The 23,129-nt window shown below is 41.4% G+C and overlaps 1 protein-coding gene across 2 annotated transcripts in view; it reads right to left on the bottom strand.

The window, feature by feature from the left end:
- Positions 1-1,097: 1,097 nt before the first annotated feature.
- Positions 1,098-23,129, bottom strand: part of rock1 (Rho-associated, coiled-coil containing protein kinase 1) — a 35,438-nt gene continuing 13,406 nt past the window's right edge. The window contains exons 3-33 of one of the 2 annotated variants that reach the window (XM_033651048.2): positions 22,447-22,547; positions 22,146-22,283; positions 21,817-21,992; positions 20,647-20,731; positions 20,305-20,449; positions 19,355-19,493; positions 19,009-19,100; positions 17,412-17,571; positions 16,935-17,010; positions 16,697-16,785; positions 15,689-15,737; positions 15,298-15,433; positions 14,828-14,919; positions 14,475-14,721; positions 13,186-13,292; positions 12,938-13,088; positions 11,999-12,159; positions 11,702-11,886; positions 10,885-10,954; positions 10,693-10,796; positions 10,386-10,551; positions 10,174-10,267; positions 10,001-10,089; positions 9,704-9,895; positions 9,446-9,611; positions 5,970-6,040; positions 5,746-5,834; positions 5,561-5,639; positions 5,127-5,388; positions 3,396-3,603; positions 1,098-2,712 (exon numbers count right to left, since the gene is read on the bottom strand). In XM_033651048.2, the coding sequence (XP_033506939.1) occupies positions 2,709-2,712; positions 3,396-3,603; positions 5,127-5,388; positions 5,561-5,639; positions 5,746-5,834; positions 5,970-6,040; positions 9,446-9,611; positions 9,704-9,895; positions 10,001-10,089; positions 10,174-10,267; positions 10,386-10,551; positions 10,693-10,796; positions 10,885-10,954; positions 11,702-11,886; positions 11,999-12,159; positions 12,938-13,088; positions 13,186-13,292; positions 14,475-14,721; positions 14,828-14,919; positions 15,298-15,433; positions 15,689-15,737; positions 16,697-16,785; positions 16,935-17,010; positions 17,412-17,571; positions 19,009-19,100; positions 19,355-19,493; positions 20,305-20,449; positions 20,647-20,731; positions 21,817-21,992; positions 22,146-22,283; positions 22,447-22,547 (3,923 nt within the window). In that variant the 3' untranslated portion in view covers positions 1,098-2,708. Of the gene's footprint in view, positions 2,713-3,022; positions 3,203-3,395; positions 3,604-5,126; positions 5,389-5,560; positions 5,640-5,745; positions 5,835-5,969; positions 6,041-9,445; positions 9,612-9,703; positions 9,896-10,000; positions 10,090-10,173; positions 10,268-10,385; positions 10,552-10,692; positions 10,797-10,884; positions 10,955-11,701; positions 11,887-11,998; positions 12,160-12,937; positions 13,089-13,185; positions 13,293-14,474; positions 14,722-14,827; positions 14,920-15,297; positions 15,434-15,688; positions 15,738-16,696; positions 16,786-16,934; positions 17,011-17,411; positions 17,572-19,008; positions 19,101-19,354; positions 19,494-20,304; positions 20,450-20,646; positions 20,732-21,816; positions 21,993-22,145; positions 22,284-22,446; positions 22,548-23,129 lie in introns of those variants that run through there. The other variant, XM_033651046.2, reaches the window with a different exon arrangement.

The raw sequence follows: 23,129 nt of genomic DNA on the forward strand, positions 1-23,129 counted from the left end.
ATTTATGAGAGGCAGGGCTGTTGTTGCTGAGGTTTGCTCAGTCCACAAAACTCAAGGGATGATTTTTTTTCCCCACTTCAACCTGTGTATCCCTGTTCCTCATGCACCATGGGTGGATCCACCTGCTGCATAGGGCCAATATTCAGTCTGTAGTATGTACACTTTACTGAACACTATTTCTGTAATACTTATACTGAGATAATGTTTTCAAAACTAGACTTTAGATTTTGGATACATGCAACCTTCAGACGTGGCTTCAAGCCCACTTAAGGGCCCTTAACAAGCACTACATATTCATAAACAAAATCTGCAATTAAAACAAACTATTAGGGGCGTTGGTGGCTTAGTGGATAGAGCAGGCGCCCCATGCACAAGGCTGTTGCTGCAGCGGCCCGGGTTCGACCCCAGCCTGTGGCCCTTTGCTGCATGTCTCTCCCCCTTTCACACTTCACTATCCTATCAATTAAAGGGAAAAATGCCCTAAAAATATCTTTAACAAACAAACAAACAAACCACTATGTACACAGTATGCCTGGTTGGTAATCCAGTTTTGAGATGAACCCTGTACAGGGTGTCTACAGGTATCAGACAGTTAAATTGAATGCTTTTAAAGACCCATTCAAGACAACTTTTAACCAAATTTAGGACCGATTTTTGGACAAATCATGCTTCACTTATTGTAGCATTGCAGGTAAGCTTTGCAGGCAAGTAGTGTATATGTGGTCTTTTGTCAGAATATGGTTATTAGAGTGAGTTAAGTCAAACTACATGTTGTCGACAGGTAAATTCAAGTATGAAGTAAAATGACAGTATTAAATTTTTTTAGAGATTTGTAACTGAAATGTGGACTTTTACATAAAAAAGGCTTCACATATTTGCACAAAAAATGGATAAATGAAATTAGATTAAATGTTCGTGGTAGTTTAGACCTCACAAATTCAAATTTAAGACTATTTGATAACTTTTTAAGGCCTTATTGTTGTAACATTGATATAAGACATTTTTAAGACATTTTACAGACCAGACCACCCTGCTGTAAGCTGCTGATAAAAATATGAAACCCAGGATGGATATCTGCTGCAAAAACTAGCGTACAATTAATGATAAAGATATGTTTATTGACATATCCATCAGTGCGGACTCCAATGCAATTAACCATGCAAATTTTCCAAGACAAGAGTAGATCATAGTTCCAGTGCTTTTTTTAACTGAACAAAATGTTACAAATAAAAAGATTGCGGAGGTATTCCATAATCCTTATGTCTCTCTCATTATATACACTGTGGGGGGGTTTGCATTAACGGGACATTACCATGTTAGAGAAACAACTTGCAATTGTTAACACGGACAATCATTGACACAGGTGGGCTCGCTTAAGGTACACCATCCCAAAAGAATTTGTCTTATGATATGAACCGAGTCCAGGGACTTTTGTTTTTTGACACGCTAACTCTATTGCAATGCGTCCATAAAGAGGTAATCTAATATATATACTTTATATACTCAAACCAGAGAAAAGAAGTTCCAATAAAACCACAAAATGTGTGGCGATTTCTTAAAAAATAAATGATGGAAGAGTTAAGAGTTTGTCTTGTTTTGGAGGAAAAGAAAAACAAACAGATATGGCAGTAAAATCAATATCCAAACGTTAAGGCACTAGGTGGGCCAAATGCTACACCTGTTTAGTCTTCTACAAATAATTTACAATTCAAACAGTGCAGTTTTACATTTGTTAACTTAATGTTTTCCTTTTGAACCATGTATCTATGAATCAATGTAAGGCAATACATTACAAAAAAAAAATACAAGGAAAAAAAAAATATTACAGAGACAATGTACCAAATAAACAGAAAAAAATCAATTAAGTTTTAGGACTCCTATATGCCACTACAATGGAATATTCCTTATGGCTTGGAGCAATAAAAATAATTATAATAATAAAAATAATGCATAGATTTAAATGATGATCTTGCATGCTCCTCACTCAATACTCAAAAAACATCTAATACTTATGTCCCAATACTCTGTCCCAAACCTGATAAGTGACTTGCAGAGTGATAGAAATAAAGGCAAAAAGGCCAGAGATATTAGAGGAAGGCATCAGTCTTTTTTTTTTCTTTTTTGTTTATAGCTGAAAACAGAAGTATGCTTGCATTTAGCTCGAGTGTCTGTCAGGTGGGGGAAAAAAATTACAAAATAGATATTCGTTTTCCACCCCTGAGAAACCACCACACACTGCAGATCTGCAATCCCTGTATGACAGTACCTTTAAACTGAACACATACTTGCAGGAGTCCCAGCAAAACCCCCTTTTTACCGTCCCGTTTCCATCATAACTGTCATATAATATGAAACACAGAATGTCTCCATGACATAAGTCCCTCTATCGCTCTACAGTCCATCTTTAGTTCAAGACGAGTGTGCCATCTTCTGGTAGAAATGGAGAGCTGCAAGTTTGATGAGTTGAATGAGGGTTAGCTCTGGAGTGAAGACGGGTGGCAGAGGGAGGGGGGTATCACGCCTCGTAATGTCCATGATGCCTTAGTCTGACATGTGTTGCAATTTTCCAGCGCTGGATATTTATTGATATTTTTTTTTATATCTTTTTTTTTTAACGACTTTTCTAGGTAATACAGGTTTCTCCGTTTTTGAGGATGAGGAAGGAGGGAAAGTTTAGAGTCCAGAAAAAATCCAAACCGTTCAGATGGTTAGCTGAAACAAAAAAAAAACAGAGACAGATGTCCAGTAAAAGAGAGATGCAAAGTCGTTACCTTGGTTAGTAACCCATTCTAGGTCAACATATGACAGAAGAGCTGGTTTACAGACACTGCAGCACCGTTAATTCCTTTGCATCATGTTTGACAGGTAATGTAAAAAATCTTTTATGTGGACCACTCTAACAAAGAGTTGCATATTAAGTCTATAAGTTAGTTACTGAACCGAACACATTAGTGCCAATTAGAAAAATCCCAAGTGTCAACTGAAAAGAGCCCAACCAAGCAACCAAGCAACCAACCAGGAAGTGTCTCGTGTTAGAAACACCCAGTAACAAAATTAATAAATAGACAAGTTTAAAGCTGTAGAGAAAAGTCTAGGAAAAAAAAAACAAAAAACAAAACATCAACACTTTCTGTTCTGAAGAAGTTCCTGTCAACAAGTGCTGGATGTTGTGTCTGCTGCTTGGAGGCTGGACTGCGCTCTGCTACAACACAGGAGACAAACAGCAGGTCACGCGACTGACTTGACCACATCTCAGCCCACCAGATGGGATATAATAAGACTTCTGACTGCAGCACACCCTCTCTCACTGCCTAAAACAATAGCACAGTGCCTTATTGTACGCTGTGCATTTACATTATAAAAGCCTAGACGACAGTCACAAATTGTCAAGTTACCTCAGCTTTCCTGTATTGCTTTTAGGGTTCTTGCGGAAGGACTGGTTTGGTCCAGAGCGAGTGGACATAGAACGAGGTGAGGCTCTTGAAAATGTGGATGGTGGGGTCTTGGGAATCTTCTTTCCGAGGTGGCCGATCCATTTCTTCTGCTCATCCTGGGTCAGGGCCAGCAGGAGCATGTCGCGGGCAGAGGTCACATCGTAGTTTACTGCAGGGGAAGAGACAAGGTGATGCAGATCAAGAATCAGCTCTAAATATGAGCTCAGAACTAGCCTGCATGACGAGGTTGACCACTGACACATATAGAAATAGCTTGTTTTGCTTGATCAACAGACCCAGAGACAGTTCACAACAAAAGATTAATCAACTCTTTGTTTCATGGTAAAGTTAGTCAAGCGTGTGACTGTATTTACCGTATGAACTCACTGATTATACATCTACTCAAAAGCAAATAAACCAAATAAGGAGTTTAATGCACCATTAAGAACACTAGGTAGCAGCAAAAGGAGTTACTAAAGATGCTCTTTAACTAAAGATGACACATTACAAGCTGTGCCAAAGGTATGAAATACTACTTCACACTTTAAATATTGAAAAAGGCAATGTTTTGTGAGGACAGAAATGCACTCAGCATGTCTGTTAGGCCTCAGGAATACCCTTAATGCGTTTTGGGGGGTAAAGCGGGATTTATAATTGTGCATCAGCTCTATGTAGAGTTGTAGCTTACACACGTAGGCATATACTTGTGCGGTGGTGTGTCTGCGTCACTCTGCAGTTACACCTCCAAAACACTAGTCGACAGCAGGGTGTGTGTGAAGTGTTGTCAAGTTTAGTTGATTCAAAACACTCCCAAAACACACTTAAACACGGCTTAATAGCAACAATTTCAAACACAAGAACACAAATCAACTTCACTATAACTCACAGCATTTACAGACAAACATTTGTTTTTATCTGGACACATTTTCCCCACAAATACAACATGCTAATGTTATTAGCACAAGCCTATGGCATTTTACATTGTATAAATTAGCCTAGTGGCTAACTTTTTTCTTTACTCATATGAAGCCAGGGACAACAGCAACATTTAACAAAGGTAACGTTACAAAATTCAGCTCCATTACAACTCACGAGGTTCACCTAAATGTTTTCCAAACTAACTAGCCTATGGCATGTTACACTGTATAAATTAGCCTAGCAACTAGCGGAGATTTCCTCTGCTCATATGAAGCCGAGATAAATCACACACAAGACTTCAAATGCTATTCTGTGGAGGCTTTGTTGTCTTCACAATTTATTGTTTCTTATCTGTAAAATTAAAGTAAATAATCACTCTGTTTCCATTGAGGGGAATGGTTTCAGCCTACAAAAACAGACAGGAGGTCTGCGTTGCCGCGATGTGTAGTTACATTTCTGGGGAGGTGCACGTCAAGCTACGGCGTAGGGTACGGCGTAGATTCTAGGCAGAAGTATAAATCTCGCTTCACACTGAATGTAAACAGAACTTTGGTCTGTTTACAAGAAAACTCCACAGGTGATCTTTAAGCTACAAAAGCTGCAGGTGGCCCATGTGCCACATTTTAACTCAAACTCCTCAAGAGTCATTGTGACTATCACCAATGCTCATACATTTCTGTTAAGTACCTTTACACTTAATGACCGCTCGTCTTCTTGAGAAATAAAAATGTTTGTTCATCGTAACAGCTTAGACTGCCAAGGACAGGACTTTACCTTTGCAAGGAGCAATAACATCCTCCTTTTTGTCGAGGTGGTCCTTGTGGCACTTGACGTGGCAGCGGCGACACTCCAGGGCCGGAGGCGGCTTGAAGACGTGCCACAGAGGCTTGGCGCAGGCCTCACAGTTGGAAGGGAAGTGATATAGCGTGGGGATGAACTCGTGGCCTTTGTGTGGGAGACAGTTGGTCTTGTCGCCCTGAGGGACTGTTTCCATGTCCGCCTCCTTCCTGCACTCTCCCTCATTGGCATAGAGAATCTGTATACAGAGACAGAGAGGGCCTCTGTCAAAAATAATCTGCACTAAAATAAGCATTTCTGAGGCTGGGCAGAGCTCCGCAGAATGACTTGACATTTTGACATCAGACATATAGGCAGAATGCAAATATGAAAATCTAGAGAAATCTCCAGCACAGACAGGAGCCTCCAACCTGGAATATTCTTGGAATCTCTTCTGTCTCAGCTCGGTACACGTCTCCCTGTGTGACTGGTCTCACGTGAAACAGTTTGCTGCACAAGAAGGCACAAAATTAACAATTAGATATCAATAACAAACCCCTGCATCATCACCTCTGTGAATAACTAAAAGGAGCCGAAGCCAGAAACAAATACTTACTCGATATCTAGTACCATCGAGGGGTTAGACTGTTCCTTATCCTGCTCATCATTGTAGAAAAGAATCTTCTTGCTGCTCACCACCACATACTGCGAGTATAAAAGAGGACAATGAGAGGAAGACGGATATTGTCCCCAAGGGGTTTATAGCATTCTCAACAAACCATAACAGACTTCAACACAATGCAGGTGCGCAGAGGAAGCACCAACTAAAACACGACATACCTGCTTCTTCCATCCGTATCGCTTGATATTAGCACGGTTAGGAATGGACAACCAACCCTCCAATCTGGATTCTGAAGAGCAGCCGAGAAGAAACAGAACTTAGAAAGCAATGTGGTGAATTGAAAGCACTGTGGGGCAACAGGTCATGCAGTGTTTAAATCCAAACTCAACTGGAGAAAAAAAGTTAAGTGACAAAAGTCATAATTGTTTCAAGACACCAAGTGAACCCCTGAAGGAGTCCTGCCAGCGTTAAGGGAACTGCACTGGAGTAGGTGATTAGAGATGAGTTTAGATGTCCCATGCTGCTACGACACACTCCCCATGCAGGAGGGTGAGTCCTTCTTACAACATGTTAGCAGAGCATGTAACATTTTATCATTTCAAATTATATTAAAAGCTCTTTAATAAGAATTATGCAGCAGGAATTAGTATTTTTTTCTCAATTAGCTTGATCACTCACTCCTTTCACAGAAACAACCATGTACATTGCAGGTTATATTTAATATTTGGTGGTAAAATTATAATTTCAAGAGCATGCTGCAGAAACAACACAAGTTAAATGGGAACAGTGAACTAAAGGGGGGCTTGTCTACAGTGTGAGGAAGTCTTCGTGTCCAAACGAGCAGTACTTCTAGGTGAACATGCCGACAGAAAAACAATAAGAGTGTCTGAAGCACACAGTGCCATGAATCAAAAACAGCCGTTTCAGTTTCAAGACACGTTTTGAAAGGTGCTGAAAGTGAGGCAGTAAACCCCACACAGGGCGTAGCCTAGTATGATGATAACCTCTGGTCTGATGTGGTTACCTCACCGTTGGTGCTGACCTGGTGACATTAAGCAACTCACTGCTTAACATCCCATTCAAGATAGTCTTATAATTTGGACTGATATTTTTCTCTCCACTCCACTTCTTTCAAAAGTCTTGTCGAATACCACTAACAGAGATGGCTTTCTGACCCCCGGGGAAAAGGATATTTAAGAATAAAAAAAAAAAAAAAATCAGGGGCAAAAAGACACACAACAGCTGCAGCACAGGCCAGGCAAGAAGGGCTCGTCCACACAGTTACTCACAGAGGGAAAGGAATAGACGTTACAAAGATAAGAAGAGCAAGGAGAACCGACTGGACATGAGGGGAATAAAGAGAGAATGATTTAACCACAGACACCAGCATATATGGAAACATCTAGAATCAGGCATAACTGTAAATAATGAAATGTGTTAGCAGACGGTACTACTATGAAATCTGAACAGATGTTAATCATTGTACAGCTGTAAGTATGGCAGTGTGACTTTACAACCTAAATTGGGAGACTGCCTCAGTTTAAAGCTAACCACAGGCACCTGTTGAACAGCGCTCAATAAACATCTGCTGCTCTGTCTTAAATATACAAAAGGCTGCTTACAGTGAATCATTCCTGAGAGCACAGATTAAACACTGCTCACGAACAGAATGAAAAAACTGAGAAACAGACTGATGTTACCTGAAAGAATGTTTAGATGTCAAAGGTAACAAAGCTGGGCAAAATATTGACATTATATCGAGATCATTACAAGATAATAAATATCGTCTTAGATTTTGGATACCATAATATTGTAAATGTTGTCTGTTCCTGGTTTAAAAAGCTGCTTTGCAATAAAGTGATGTCATTTTTTTAGCTGACCAGGCCTTTGTAGCTGTTCTATTATTTGCCTTTACTCATTAAGTCATCATATCCACATTACTGATGATTATTTAATATAAATCTTGCTGTGTAAATATTATGTGAAAGCACTAAGTCAGCCTTACAATATCGTTGCAACATCCATGTCGAGGTATTGGGTCAAAAATATTGTGGCATTTGATTTTACCTCTATTGCCCAGCCCTTGAATAAAGTACAACCTTTTGTTAATGAGACAATGTACACATGTCTGAACTTGAGCTCACTTAATACAAACATAACCATTTAAACTCATACTTGTGTTAAGCGGACGTTAAACACTGGTCCTTTACATTTTTTGTCAGTTTCCTATGAGGGCATTTTTAGGAACTTTGTTTGTACCAGCTATTGTAACCAAAACCTGGCAAGTTTACACATATTTGAAAAACATGTTACTACACGGAAACACAAGGAGGAGAGGGGTAAAGTGTGGTATTAACATCTTTCCTTCTTAAACATGTTTATCATAACTTGGTGCTCAAAAACAAGAGGGCCTCTGTTGCTTTCTTTCTCATGACTGCAACATGAATGGCTCACAAGTTGGTGGGTTTTTGCCTCCACAAGGTAAAACATATTAAACCCTAGGGCTGCCCCCGACTAAGAATTTTCCTAGTTGACCAGTAGTCGCCATTACTCAACTCGTCGCCCACATGTTAACAATATTAATGTAATGATTAAATGATATATTTTGGTGGTTTGAGTTGAAGGTGTGACAAAGAATAGTATCAGTAACATTGTTAACACTGTGCTACATGACAGAGAAATACCAACCGTACTAATGAACCTTCATTAATATAGGCCTATATTTTATCTACAAGTGCACGTCACACACTGAGCGAGCCGCCTGTTAATGATGCTGTGGGCTAATGTGCATGTAGCTACTTCCATGTTTCAGATGATATGTCATGTTTGTAGTCGACCAATGAAGATAAGTTTACATATCACCTTGGGTTCATCCTTCACCTTCTCAAAATGATCCCACACTTTGGATTTCCTGCCCGACATGTTATTAACTAGCCTGTGGAATAACCGCAGGTACCAGCCCCGGAAATAAGGGGTCGTATACATGCTACATCTTTAACGGTCTGGAAAACGCAAGGTCGGGTGCTAGGTGCCTTTTTTGTGACAGTCTAAGCAGCCTTAACAAGCATCGTAGAGCCTTTTTACCTAAAATCCTTAGCACAGAGCTGATCTTCTTCCAGGAGCTGTTTATAAATGTGTAGGCCTAACATCTGTGGGACAGATGTAAAGCTCTGGGTAGCCCTGCACTAACGTGATCAACTTTTCTGTATTTATCAGACTCAATATTTACAGAAGAAGGGAAAAATATCTGTCGGCTGTGATTGGTTTGTGACATGAATCCTGTCTGACAGCTAAGCGTGGACACTTCCTGTGTCTGTCCTTTCAAATTAAATTCCCACATGGTCCAGTCATATAGGTTTTGATTTGACAAGGCACAGCTCCTATTAGAGTTTCACATTTGTTTGTTTTTTCTCTGCGACTAAGCGACCAATAAAATCTTGCCGACTAATGACCTTTCTGGTCGACTAACGTTTGGTCGACTTTTAGGGGGCAGCCCTGTTAAACACATCTTTCATTGTGTTGAACAAAACACTTGGTGTTTCTATGCAACTCCAAGACTATTTAAATGCCCTTAAATTTTCCAAACTCTTCTCACATAGCGGTCTGAGAGGAATCCTGCATTTAAGACTTGAGTTAATTATGGATAGTAAAAGTACAAACAGCAGTGTCTCATTTGGCCCTGCGGTGACCCTACCTGCGATGTTACTGTCAGTCTCATCTGTCTGCAAGCTGGTGACACTAGAGTTATCCATGCGCTGCTGGAGATCGTTCAGTTTCTCCCGAAGCTGCTCGATGTCGCTCTCCTTGCTGTCCAGCTGCATTTGAAGCTCGTTGCGATACGTGCATTCCTCTGCCAGTTGCTGTTTGTAGAAAAGCCACAATTTGGGGTTAAAACACATGAGAATTTTTTGATTTTACAGGCCTGTGGTGTTCTGACTACTCTTCAACGTACCGCCTGCATCTCGCTCAACTCCTTCTGATACTTGATGGCCATGTGGTTAAACTTCTCCTTCTCCTGGTTAAGGTCCAGCTGAAGCTTGCGGTTCTCCTTCTCCTTCTTCCGCAGGTCGGCAGTGCTGCCCTTCTTCTTCTGGTCCAGCTTCATGTCCTTGCGGTTCATGATTTCAGCCAGCTTGTTCACCGCCTGATAAGTTAATGTAGGAAAACAGTTGGAAAGCATCAGCCACCATTCTCCACTTGCATTACTCGTGTTTGCAGTTACCTTCTGACTCAAACTGTGCGTCTTTACCTGAGTCTTCAGTGTGCGCTCTGTGTTGAGGACCTTCTCATAGTTGGCCTTGATTGTATTTACAATCTCTTCCTTCTGAGCTGCATACTCTGTCGAGAGAAGGAGAGTCAGCCTGTGCAACAACATAATTATAATGCAGCAAAGAAACATGAAGGTCAACAAAGGGGCAGTACCTTCATCCAGAGTACTGAGTTTCTCATTTAACTCAGCCTTCTCTTTGCTGAGGTTCTCCACATCTTTGGTCAGAGTTTTATTGGATTCCTCCAGCTGCAGAAAATGTTCAATATTGTCATTTTTTCCCCACTCAAAATTGAGACAGTAAAGTTGCATCTCACTAAACATACAAGGTGGGGGGAAATAAAATAATGGTGTTGAATTTGCTTACCCGTGCAATAGTAGAGTCCTTCTCCCCAATCTCCTGTTTATGTCTACTTGCTGCCTTCTTGTTCTCCTGGCTGAGCTCAAAGTACTGTTCCTCCTGCAGCGCCCGGGCAAGCTGCTCTGACTCGGCCTTGGTCACTGTCAGATCCAGCTGGGCAGACAGGGAGTCCCTTTGTCCAGGATAAAAGAAACTTGATAAGTTTGCTGTTTGCTCTCACAAGACACAATAAAACTCAAAATAATAGGACACAAAACCATCAGCTTATATTTGGGTGGTTATATCAATAAAGCGATGGCCTGGAGTCTCTTACCTTTCACTGCCTAACTCCTGCACCTTTTTATGAGCCTCTTGTACCTGCCGGTTCCTTTCTTCAAGCTCCTCTTTTAGCTCCTTGACCTGAGTTTTGTAAAGCGTCTGAGGGAGGACGGACAGATAGTTCAGCCAATGGCGTTCACATTAATAAAGAGGACAGAGACATCGAGTAACTGAGATTTATACTTACAGAAAAATACTGTTCGGCCTCAAGCTGGTCCTGAAGTTCCCTCATCTGTCCCTCGTTGCCTCTGTATTGTCTGTTGACACATCAACCAAATACATTAAGTACTTTATTTTCATTCATTCTAGGCATCTAGGTAATTTCCCCACACTTTCCAAACAACACTCTTCAGCCAGGCAAGCAGAGCCAGCCTCTCAGCCCGCCCCCTGTAGTAAAATGTAACTAGCAGCACAACCAGTGGCACTGGCTGCAGCACTAGCCAGAGGATTAGCAATGGAGTGGATGGAGCTGGACTCTAAACTCTAATCCTTTGATATAAACACTGTTGCAGAACAGCTTTGGCATAGTCAGCCTCTAAGCTGGAATAATAGCACTTATTGGAAATAGCAGGCAATTGTAGGGCAATTTGCGCCTTGACTTCCAAAGAGCATTACCGGCCGGTGCAGCAATAACAGAAAATTAGTGTTTCTGGCTGGTGCTGCTGCCAGTTGATTTCAGAGTAATATTAACTGGCACAATGGCGGAGTAACAGCAAATTTTCCTAACTTCCTACCACACATAATACAAGTGTTTCATCTAGTGGTCGACTGATAGTGGAGGCCAATAGAATAACGATAGCTTGGAGCAGGAAAGCCAATAGGCAATCGCCCCCCAAGAGTTTATTCTATTTATTATAATTTCTATTGATTTTATGCACATTACATAGACACAATGTAATATGGTAAGTGGATGGACAACATCTGCAACATTTCATGACAAAAAACAAGTGATCAGTTTTACAATTGGGATGGATTTATAATTGTAGTACAGGACGGCCACTCACTTGGTCAGCTGTGCCAGCTGGAACTCCAGCGAGCGTTTACTCTCTAGTGCTGTGTTGATCTCCTGTTTGAGCTGCTTCTCTGAACACCTGAGACGGTCAACCTCCTGCGTGCGGCTCTTCAGGTCGCTCTGAGTCTGAACACGTTTGCTCGACTCCTGTTCTCCCTGTATCCTTAGATTCTTCACCTGGGGAAAGGACAACACAAGAGAGGTAAGATATCACCGATACAAGGCACACAAGTGCTAAAAAATATATATATTCATTAAAGTCACTGCAAAATTGAGAGGGGTTACTTACCTCATCTTCCAGCCTTTCTTTTTGCTTCATCAGCTGCTCCATCTTCTGCACAGACTGCTTGAGGTCAAACTCTAACATCGAGCACTGCTTCTCAACCTCCACTACCCGGCTCTCCGCTCGCATCCTCGCTCCGGTCTCCTCAGACATCTTCTGCTGGACAGCTGGAGTGGGACAGTGACAGAACAGTAACAGTCAATTCCATCTTCTACTGCTAATAGACATAATATCAGAGTGGTAACCCAGATTTCACAGTAAAAATATAATCTGAAAAATGTCTGAGTATCAGGAGAACAAATGTGAAATACAAAATTAGATTATCAGAAGCTGATGCACATTTTGTCACTATTTTTGTCATATTTTTTTATTTCAGCAGCTGTATTTGTTCCAGTAGTTTTTCTGTAAACTACTGCAAATAGTGTGTTTTTGGAGCTAGAAACACAACGTGTGAATGCATGGTGGTGTAACATCCAGATGAAAAACAGGCCTTTAACCTACGTCCATTAATAGGCACAATAATGAGCCTTAACTATTATTAGAAAATGAACTTAAGTCATGGAATTAAAATTAGCCTATTTCAGCATGAACAAGTTGAAAGGCGAGAAATCACCTGAACAAGTCATCATCCTATTGCAAAAATACTGCTTTAGAGCCTGGCTTTAATATGCAACGAGGCGTTGCCCTGACTTGCTGACTGGCTTACACACCCTGAATTCCTCCCACCCAAACATCCCCTGCAGGTGAGTCTGATCAGATGGTAGACAAAGATGAAACAGGAAGAGGAAGATGAGGTCGGAAAGATTAAAATACAGGTGGAGAGGCAATAAAAATTAAGAGACAGGGAAGTTCAAGAAGGATTCAAGAAAAAAAGGAACCAAACAGAAAATGCAAAAAGGAAAAATAAAGCGGGGCAGGGCATGCTCCGACACAGGACTGACATACCATTCGTGGCAGCTGATTTGGCTTCTTCAATTGACTCGTATTTGTCAGTGAGCTGTGCCCGCGTCACCCTGTGCTCAGTCTGCTCCTGCTCCAGACGCTGCTGCAAGGTCTTCAGTTTGTAGTTCAGGTCGATCTCCAGGTTGTTCTTTTCCTGTGAGGAGGGGGAACGACCAGGAAAACAACATGAAGGCAAGCTGAGAGTGGAAGCATTTTCGTACATAAATACTACTTGTACTTTGTGTGTATACCTTCTCCAGGTTATTGCTCTTCTCTTGGGCATGTTTGCGCTCCGCTTCCACTTTGGAGAGGCTGTGCTTCAGGTTTTTGTTGTCCTCTTGCATCCCTGCCATCCTCGCTGAGAACGGACAATAAAGACAAACAGTTATTTTTATGGTGCTTATATTATGAAGCTGGCGTTTCCATTGCTTTGTCTGTCTGTTTCCAATACAATTATCATGAACACTGCTGTGTGCAAAACTCTGGTTCTATCTTTATGGACAATCAAGAACACATATGCAACCAGGGGGCAAAGAACACACTGGCACCATGTCATAATAACTTATCTATAAGTTTCACCACAAAAACACCTAATGCTTGTTTGACAAACTGTTTTGACCTTCACATAATGACTTAAATTTTCCTCCTTCCCCTCTAATGCTGTGACTTTCAGAGGCTTGTTTCCATTAAAAGATAACCAGCTGACAGATAAATCAGAGACTGATCTGACTGCTGTGGGCGTCGTCAGTGCTTGAGCATGTCCTACCTCAGTGTGAGAGTGAGGGATAGCTTTCACAGTGTGGGATTTCTGCAGCTGTCTCAAATGTCTTAATTAGATTTTTAAAGATGTATTATGAAACACACTGAGATGGTTTAATAAATATTTAAGTGTCCTGCTTTCTCTTATTCAAAGATCACTACGATATATGCTTTAGATACTTAAAATGAATGCTTTTAAAGACCTTAGATTATACATAAATTAAATATAATTTCTGAGCAACTTTAAGACTCACTGTCAGTGAGCGTCTGTCGCCCTAGTTTGTGTTGTGTGTCCTGCACCGTTGACACTAGTCGACCGTTTTTTTTTTAGCCATTGAGCGAAACGGTTCATAAATGTTTGTGTTATAGTTTTCTAGAGAACAGTACACATCCTTTGCTCTTTGAAACATCAGGTTGTGATGTGTGCTAGCTGGCTAAATAGCGTCTTGAATCCTTCCTGTCGCTCTTCCGGTTTCCCCTTTTAAATGACCGGTACAGACTACAGCCGCCTGCTGGTATGAAGACTTATTTCCTCTCATGCAGGCGGAGAATGTACGTGCTAGCTGACTATTGGCTGTAGTCTCTGAAGTGTGTTCAAGGCAATGTTTTGGCCGAGACACAGGAGACGTGGTGACGCAACAGCCTTCGTCACTTCTTTTTCTTTGATGTTGGTTTGGTGTTTCTGGGCCTTAAGACACTTGAAGACTTTTTAAAGACCTGCGGACACCCTGGTGTTGGATTTGCATTTATCAGTGTCCTCATTTGTGTGTCAGTGGATCACCTTGCAGCTCCCTGATCTCCTCAGAGCCCAGGCTGTAGTTCCTTCTCTCTGATTCCAGGCTACTCTGAAGTAGCAGGAGTTCCTTCTCCAGCAGGGCCTTCTCCCCGTCCGCTGCGCGGCACCTCTCCTGCAGCTCGCGATTCAAGCTCTCCAACTGGCTCATTGATTTGGCCATCTCCGTGTGGCTCTTCCTCAGTCTCGCCGCTGTGTCCGACTCTGCGCGCAGGAGGTCGTTGGCCTCTTCCATCTGTCAATCGAAATAGAGAGGACCAGAAGGGAAAATTGAGTGTGATGCATTGTCCTCCACTGGTCCAGACTGAGTGTGTCTGCGTGTGTATGAGTCTATTGTTTACTTGATTCTGCAGCTGGGCGATCTTGTCATTTGAGGCCTGAGAGTTCTGGCTGATCTTCCTCATATCTTCAAGCTGCTCTTTTAAAGTCGACACTAGGAACAAAACAGATGGGAAATAAATTAGGCAGGGCTTCATTTACGCTCCCAAATCAACCCCAAACAACGTCACGTCCCCAATTTCTGTAACAGCTTATTGCTTGAAAATCAATAGGAAAGTCAGACAGAGATGTGCCTGGTTTAACAGTTAACTAGATCTGTAGTAGCAGTGAGCAGGATGAAGGTCACACCAGGATGCCAGCTAATCCTTCTGGGGCCTATGTCCTGACCAGATCAAATGATAATGAGAGCATAGGGCATTAACATGCAACAAAACTATGTTCAAATACGGACTGCTTCCGCGCTTCACTTTGCAATTATACTTTAATTGCACAGTGTCTGAATCATACGTCAGCAGCACCTCATTATCTTTACCCTCATTCTCCAAATTGCGTCTCTTCTCCGCCTCCTGGTCAGCTTTTCTTTGGTACTCAGTGAATCTGTGCTGCAGCATGATCTTGTCCTTCTCCAGCAGAGACATGCTGGCCTCCGCACTCTTCCTCAGGTTTGCCTGTGGCAAGGAACAACAGAGCAGCTGTGATGTGGCAGGAAGAATCCAAACCTTAATCTAGCCCCTGATTTTATACTGTAATTTAGCGTCATCATTTGATTCTACCATCACACTTTTTGAACACATTACAAAAACAAAAGCTGTAGATGCAGTTTCATTTTATAGATGCAATTAAAGCAGCATCACTATTTTATAATTTGTCCATAAAAAGAATGTTTAAGATGGAAAAAAAAAAAAAAAAAATCAGCATTTAACCTCTTCATCCAGTTCTTTCATGATCTTGTCAATCTTGGTGTTTGATGTCCTGTGGAGAACAGAATTTGAGAAGGACACTTAACTTCAGAACACTTTACTTAACCAGAAGTGTGGTTTACTCTTTTTAAACAATCAGGAATACACATGATGCAACCAGGGAATAACACAATGGCACCGTCTCATATTAACTTCTCTATGGCCCTTTTTGCCTAGAAACAATAAAATGGCTATTTTTTTTCTCTGCATCAACGTAGAGCCTCAACATATCCTACACCATAGCCTGACATGCACCTCCCCAACAATGTAACTACACGCTGCAGCAACCTTCAGGGATTTATATTTTGGGATTTATCCCGGCTTCATATGAGCAGAGGAAATCTCTGCTCATCGCTAGGCTAATTTATACAATGTAAAACGCCATAGGCTTGTGCTAATCTTATATTTGTTTGGAAAACGTGTTTAGTGAACCTTCTGAGCTGTAATAGAGCTGATTTTGTAACATTACCTTTGGTAAATTTTGCTGTTGTCCCTGGTGTCATATGAGTAGAGAGACGTCCACTAGCTGCTAGGCTAATTTATACAATGTAAAATGCCATAGGCTTGTGCTAAAAACATTAGCATGTTGTATTTGTGGGGAAAATGTGTCCAGATAAAGACAAGTGTTTGTCTGTGAATGCTGCGAGTTATAGTGAAGCTGATTTGTCTACTTGTGTTTGAAATTGTTGCTATTAAGCCATGTTTAATGTGTGTTTTAAATCAACTAAACTTTACAGCACAGAAACCTCTCCCGCCGACTAGTGTTTTGGAGGTGTAACTGTAGGGTGACACAGACACACCACCGCACAAGTATAAATGCTCACAACGGCGTAGGCGACGCGTGTAGGCCACAGCGTAAGGTCTGCTGCTCAAGTATAAATCACTCTTTAGAAGTAAATATCTCACTAAATCTGTGCTTTGACTATGGATGCAGCTACCTTTTCATGTATAAATGAAAGTTCGGCTCCATACCTGCATTTCTGCTCCAACTCATCCTTCAGCTGCATCTCACTGTGGAGCTGCTCCTCCAGCTGGTAGATCCTTTTCTGCAGGTTCTCCAACTAAAACACACAATGAATAATTCTTGATCCTCATAGATACAGACTAATAGTGAAGACACCTGCATTTAGAGAGTTTGAGGTCATGAGAGGACATGGAAGTATGGCTGTTTCTCCATCTCAAACTACAAAAAAAAAAGTTATCTACTCACGTGACTCTTGTCTTCCTTTGTGGAGCTGCTACGTTTGTCACTGGCCTTTGTGCTGGCACTGGAGCTGCGCAAAAGGCTGGAAATAAAAATTGTTTTATTATTGATACATGATAACGAAAGTGAAAACTACAACTACCACAATTCCCCAGTAGAAGAACTACCTGTATATAACAATGTTATAAATTACAGGAGCATTTACAGGCAAACAGAAGCTAATACACATCTACTCAGAAATAAGTTATTCAAACTATGTCTACTATGACAAATTGATTTCTACCATGAAAACAGTGCACTCTACGGATTGCTATTAAAGTCACGAGTCATTTTAAGACATGAAATAATGACTGAATAGTGCACCATGTCATACATACATCACTGTAAAACCCAGCATTTTTATTTACAAGAAATTATGTAGACAGTTTGATGTCAAAGTAATCATTCTGCACATTGATTATGAGCACGGTCCGGCAGACTTACTGCTGACTGCTGTAGTAAGTGAACCCTACGAAGGGAAGCTGGTTGCCCACGAAGGCCTTTGGTATGGGGAAGGTCTCCTCCTCTCCCCGATCCTCCTCGATGTCATCAAAGTTACTGGTGTCGACGTCACTGCTCAGTTCAGGCACTACAGGGGCAGCCGCTGCACAGGGCATGAAAAGATGGAAGATTAACGATGATACAAGATAAACAAGGCCATCACAGGTCATTATGGACAATTAGCCCGTGTTTGTTAAAGGCACAGTCCATTTAAGAAGACACTCCCAAAATAATTGGTGAATTGAATTGAAATTGAATACAGGGACAAACACTGGAGAAAACATCAATATAATGTTGCATTCACTGCACGGCACGGCTCTATCAGCCAACATTGTGGGTAGCACCTGGTACTTTTTTTAGTACCACCTTGGCTGTGGTTCCAAGCGACCTGAGCCGATACTAACAGGTGGAGTTACAACACTTCAGACCACTGACTGGTCAGAGGGAATCATCACTTGCACAACAGAGACATCCTGCCAAATAGCGAGGTTGCCATCAATCATGGCCGCAATTTTTTTTTTATTCATTTGACCCAGGTTTAAAAAATGGCAGCCCGTAAAGCTACGCCACACAACTGATGAAGTGTAGATGTTCCTCTGTTTGGCTGCCAATGAAAGGATTCAGCGAGTGTCACAATGAAAATGATGTCCGTGCAGTTTCATAATGTGTCGCGATGGCAATCAGCTGAGAATTGCATCTACAATGAGGGGGAAAAGAAACGGAGAAAAGGGCCCGGTACCAAAAGTTGAGCTGAACCATGCAGTGGAAATGAGGCATAAGCTCATAATGCTCTGTGATGTGAGTTTAAGTTTGGTAAATACCAGTAAACACAGCAGTAAAGTAAGCCTAGAATTATATTATATTAATTTAATTATTAATAATTAATGCAAGTATATCTTTAATCTGTATGCTCATATCACTACGTTTTTCTCTTCTGCCTCTATTATTTTCACTTAATCTTCTCTTTATGTGTCTGTCTTATTTGTATTTTAAAGTAGATGACCTTCCAGATAGATAAAAGACACAGAAACAAGTGTTTCACTTTCCTCTGCAGAGTTTTTCTGGATCATAGGTCTTTATTGAAACCCTCTTTAAAACAAGGGAACGCAGCCAGCTAGCAGAGCTGTCAGGCAGTGGAACGACAGGGGTGGCCAACACCAAAGTGCTGACTTCAGCCTAGTAAAGTATTAAATATAAAGCCACTAAAGAACTGACTATAGCTCCTGGATTTAGCCCTACATTTCTAATCTCTCTCTGCTCCAGTGTCAATCCCGGCGCATTAACATTTGCCATGGACTGCTTCCCCATTGCTGGCCTCAAAAACGATGTGCTGCCAATTATTCCTCTGAACAGGAATCACGTTTAGTCTTGGAAAGGATACTGAATGAATGGCTCGTCTACAAGAATTTCCTGCAACTGTCTGTAGTAGGTCAGATGGAAAACATGATCGTTGGCTACATCACTGCAGTAATAGTGAGCAGACTGCCAAATGCAATGGGAGGTGTGAAAGTATAATGAGTAACAGGGGAGGTGTTCTTACTCTCTCTGATGTTCTCCCATGTCCACTGGTCATTCTTGAAGAAAGGATGCCTCTTGATCTCATCGACACCATTACGGCCAAGTCGAACTTCTCTGCGGGGGTCAGGGAGGACATGCTTAGTTTCATTCTTGATCATTTCAATAGTGTGTGTTTTCATAACACCAGTAGAAGCAGTCCTTCAATATCTCCATGCAAAGACACACATCTTCTTTGTTATTACATGTCAATCAAGATTCTTTCCACTGAGGGCCCTCTAAGCTGGGAAACAATCAATGCCTAAACAAGGCAGGGGTGTCATGATAAGGACCCACTTCAAAATGCAGTGCTTAGCGTGCCACTATCTAACCTGTCAGTCAGGAAAGCACAGATGAGATTCTTGGCGTCATTGGAGATATCGCTGTCGTCAGGGAAGGTCAGGGCATTTTTGTGGTTCATAATTTTGCTGTAGGTCCCCACCAGGGAGTCTGCATAGAAAGGAGTGTCGCCTGTACACAACAGAAGACAAACAAGAGCCATGGGTTACTGATATGTCAACAGTAAGAACTGCGTCACACATAGGCAATGTTTACGCCTGCTATTAACATGCGTCCTGGGTGTTTGGATCACAAGTGGTGAACTCTAAGTATGGGTGTGAATGCGACCTCAATGCATCTTGAGATCCGATCGCTCAGACCACATCTGGAGGTGGTCTGGGCTGCATCTGGCCACATTCTTTCAGCAGTGTGTACGCTCACGTGTCCTGCGCCACAATGAAGGAGCGCCTACCCAGCTGTTGTGTTTTAATGTGCAAAACAACAAGACAAGAAGTAGTTTTGGTTAGCCTGGAACACGCCAAGGAAGATGCCTTATCTTTACTGTTTTGATTTTAACCGTGCGCCAAGGTCTTTACAAACACGCATTGCTGCCTCCCACCGGTTAAAATAAACAATGCATTTGCTCTTAGCAAACGTAAATGATGCAGGTGTTTATATGCATATGGAGAGGGGAAGTGATATATGATCACAAGTGGTCACCCGAGACGCATGTGGGGACACTTTCTAATGCCAGGTAAGGCCCATTCTTACAAGTGAATCACCCAAGATACATGATAATACCAGGTGTAAACAGGGCCATACACACTGAACATGGAAAAAAATATGCAGTAAAATTTAATGAAGTCTCATTTTGTTGTTTTATAATATAGAGAAAGGCAGAAATAATCCTGGGTTTTTGTGATTGTAGGACATTAACTTCATGAGACAGGTATAACAACATTTAATGACGTCCCGTACAGGAAATACTCGATCAAAAACTCACCAACTAGCATTTCGTACAGGAACACTCCCACTGACCACCAGTCACACTCCCTGCCATAATAGCCGTCTCCTCCTTGGGATTTCAGTACCTCAGGCGAAATGTAGTCTGGAGTTCCCACTGCAGTGTCGCATCGTACCATACCATCCTGAGGAGGGAAAATAATATTTAAAAATCATTACAATTTCAATACTTTTTCATAGTAATGAATCTGTCAAATTGTCTTACAATGTTTTTCATATGCCTAAATAATCATTAAAATCACTAAAAATCTCACACTAAAAATATTAATAATGTATGTGGTGTGATAACATTTAATATTGTGACAGAAAATAAACGTGATACCTTGTTCATTTTCATGCAGGTCCCAAAGTCTGCCAGTTTCAAGTGGCCTGCTTTGTCTAGCAACATGTTATCAGGCTTCACGTCCCTGACGAGGCAAAAATACAGTGATATCAAACACGTACACAAAGCACAAACAATACATCGAGCATATAACAAGAAAACTAGATTAGACTTTGCCTGTGTGTGTGTGTGTGTGTGTGCGTGCGTACAGTTAAGGTTAGAGCTGCTTGAGGGTGCCACTTGGAAAAATAGCCCTCCAAATTAAAAGCGTGTGAGGGTGCCGCAGTGTTCTGCAGTGCTAGGTGAGATGTAATGAGGTATGAAGGAGGCTGGGGAACTGAGAGAGCAGAATTTATGTTTTCTAAAAATTTCCTTTCGCTACTACTTCCAGCAAGCTAATGGGAAACAGCGAGAGAGCTTTTTAATACAAATGTCATGGTGTGAATTTTCCATCATTGCAGCTGCGCACAGTGCTTAGTGTATAGAATACATCAGTAGCCATTTAATAAAAGAAAAAATGTATAGCTGGAGTGTATAGAAAGTATATCATAAAGATGTGGCTCTGTCCAGTGCAGAGAGATTGATCCCCCACTACTTGAGAATATATTACAGATTTACAGGCAGCATCATGGAGCTGAAAAAAGGCAATAGACAATTTAAATCTCATATAAATCAATGCTAACACAAACAAGACAACAGTGACAGCAGTTCTGAATCACTGTTAGGTTTTTACAGGTTTAAGACACCGGTAGAGACAACAGGTATTTAACTAGGAGAAAAAACACATTATATATGACACTGTAATGCTGGGAAAGCATTATGTCTGAGTCTCAGTTTTGAAAACAAGCAGTAATGCAGCATGGCATCTATAGCTGGAACACTAGCACAGCCCCCTTAGATCACAGGTTGCCACCACACCTTCTAGATCCTTCTGCATATCCCACAGTGGTCAAGAACCATAAAAGAGAAATTTTTACATGTTCACTTTGGACGAGGTTACATAAGCAATTCCCAACAGCTTATGAAACCTTACGGACCTCACTGACGTCTGAAATACTGCAGCGTTTTCCGTCAGAAATGACTCACATCAAGTGTTTGACTTCAGCCAAGTTGAGAGCCAAACCAACAAACACAAAGACGACTGGGAACAGGGAGAAGTTTTGCTTTTACCTGTGGATGAAGCCCATGGAGTGGATTCCGTCCAAAGCAAGAACAACTTCAGCTGTGTAAAAGCGGGCCCACTTCTCTGGGACGTCATAGTTGCTCATCAAGTTAACCAAGTCGCCACCCGGCATGTATTCCATCACCATGTAGAGGTAGCGGTCATCTTGGAAAGCAAAAAAGAGCTGCAGAATAGAAAAGAGAAGAAATAATTAATTAAAGCAATACATTTAAAAATGAACTAATGTCTTACTAATTCATTTCAGACTCACACATACGACTGGGTTTATGTATGTGTGGCCTACACGCTAGGTTACACAACTGTTAGATCATCATACCTGCACCACCCATGAGCTGTTGGCAAAAGCCATAATGTCCCTCTCCTCCCAAAAGAAAGCAGAGTCCGACCTCTTGATCATCTCAAATTTGCTCAGCAGCTTCATGGCGTATACCTTGGATGTGGCTTTGTGTCTGACCTGGAAAAGATGAGCAGGTGACAATCTAGTTAGGCTCATTCAGAAAAACACTGTCTTGAATAATATATTGTTATTTAACTTTCTAGACCGCGTTATCAAAAAAATACACATACACACACACACACACACACACACACACACACAAACAAAGTGGCGTTCTTACCAATTGTACTTCTCCAAATGCTCCCCTCCCAATAACTTTAACCACTTCATAGTCATCTGCTTTCATGCGTAGATCACGAATTTTACTAATGGTTTCCTTATCTGGGGAAAAAAAAACCAAGTAGAGACAAATGTTAACAGAAAATAGAAAGTATAGAAGCCAAAGTTGTTGCATTGACCTTTAAGAGAAGGCCTATCCTTCAAGTTGATACAGTATAAGGTGCCTGAGAGACCAGTTTCCAGTGGTTGCATTTTGTATGAAGATCAGCTCAGTGCTTCTCTGATTTTATTACCCAACATCATTTAGGTGTCATGTAATGTCTGCATTTAGCAGAGGTTGACATTTGTAGGAACATCCAGCCTGTTGGCAAACAGATCAGAAAAAGCTCACAGCACCTCTGCACAGCTGAGAGCGGCAGTTCGGGGAAAGTTTGTTGCTTACTGAGAGTCGGCTTCTCCCTGATGTAACAATGCTCGCTCCCCTCTGGGAGATAATATTCACTGTTCAGCCAAATTTGGTCATAGCTGAAACTAGGGGGGATAATTTTCAATTCACATGGGTCACAACTGGCACTGGAAGTCATGGAAAAGGGGGATGTGGGGGCATGCAAGTTCAATAGATCTAAAAATAAAAAGCAAGGCCAGAGTTATTAGAATAAGAACATTTAAGAGTGAGTCATTTCC

The sequence above is a fragment of the Epinephelus lanceolatus genome, chromosome 12, assembly GCF_041903045.1.
Source record: "Epinephelus lanceolatus isolate andai-2023 chromosome 12, ASM4190304v1, whole genome shotgun sequence".
Taxonomy (NCBI): domain Eukaryota; kingdom Metazoa; phylum Chordata; class Actinopteri; order Perciformes; family Serranidae; genus Epinephelus; species Epinephelus lanceolatus.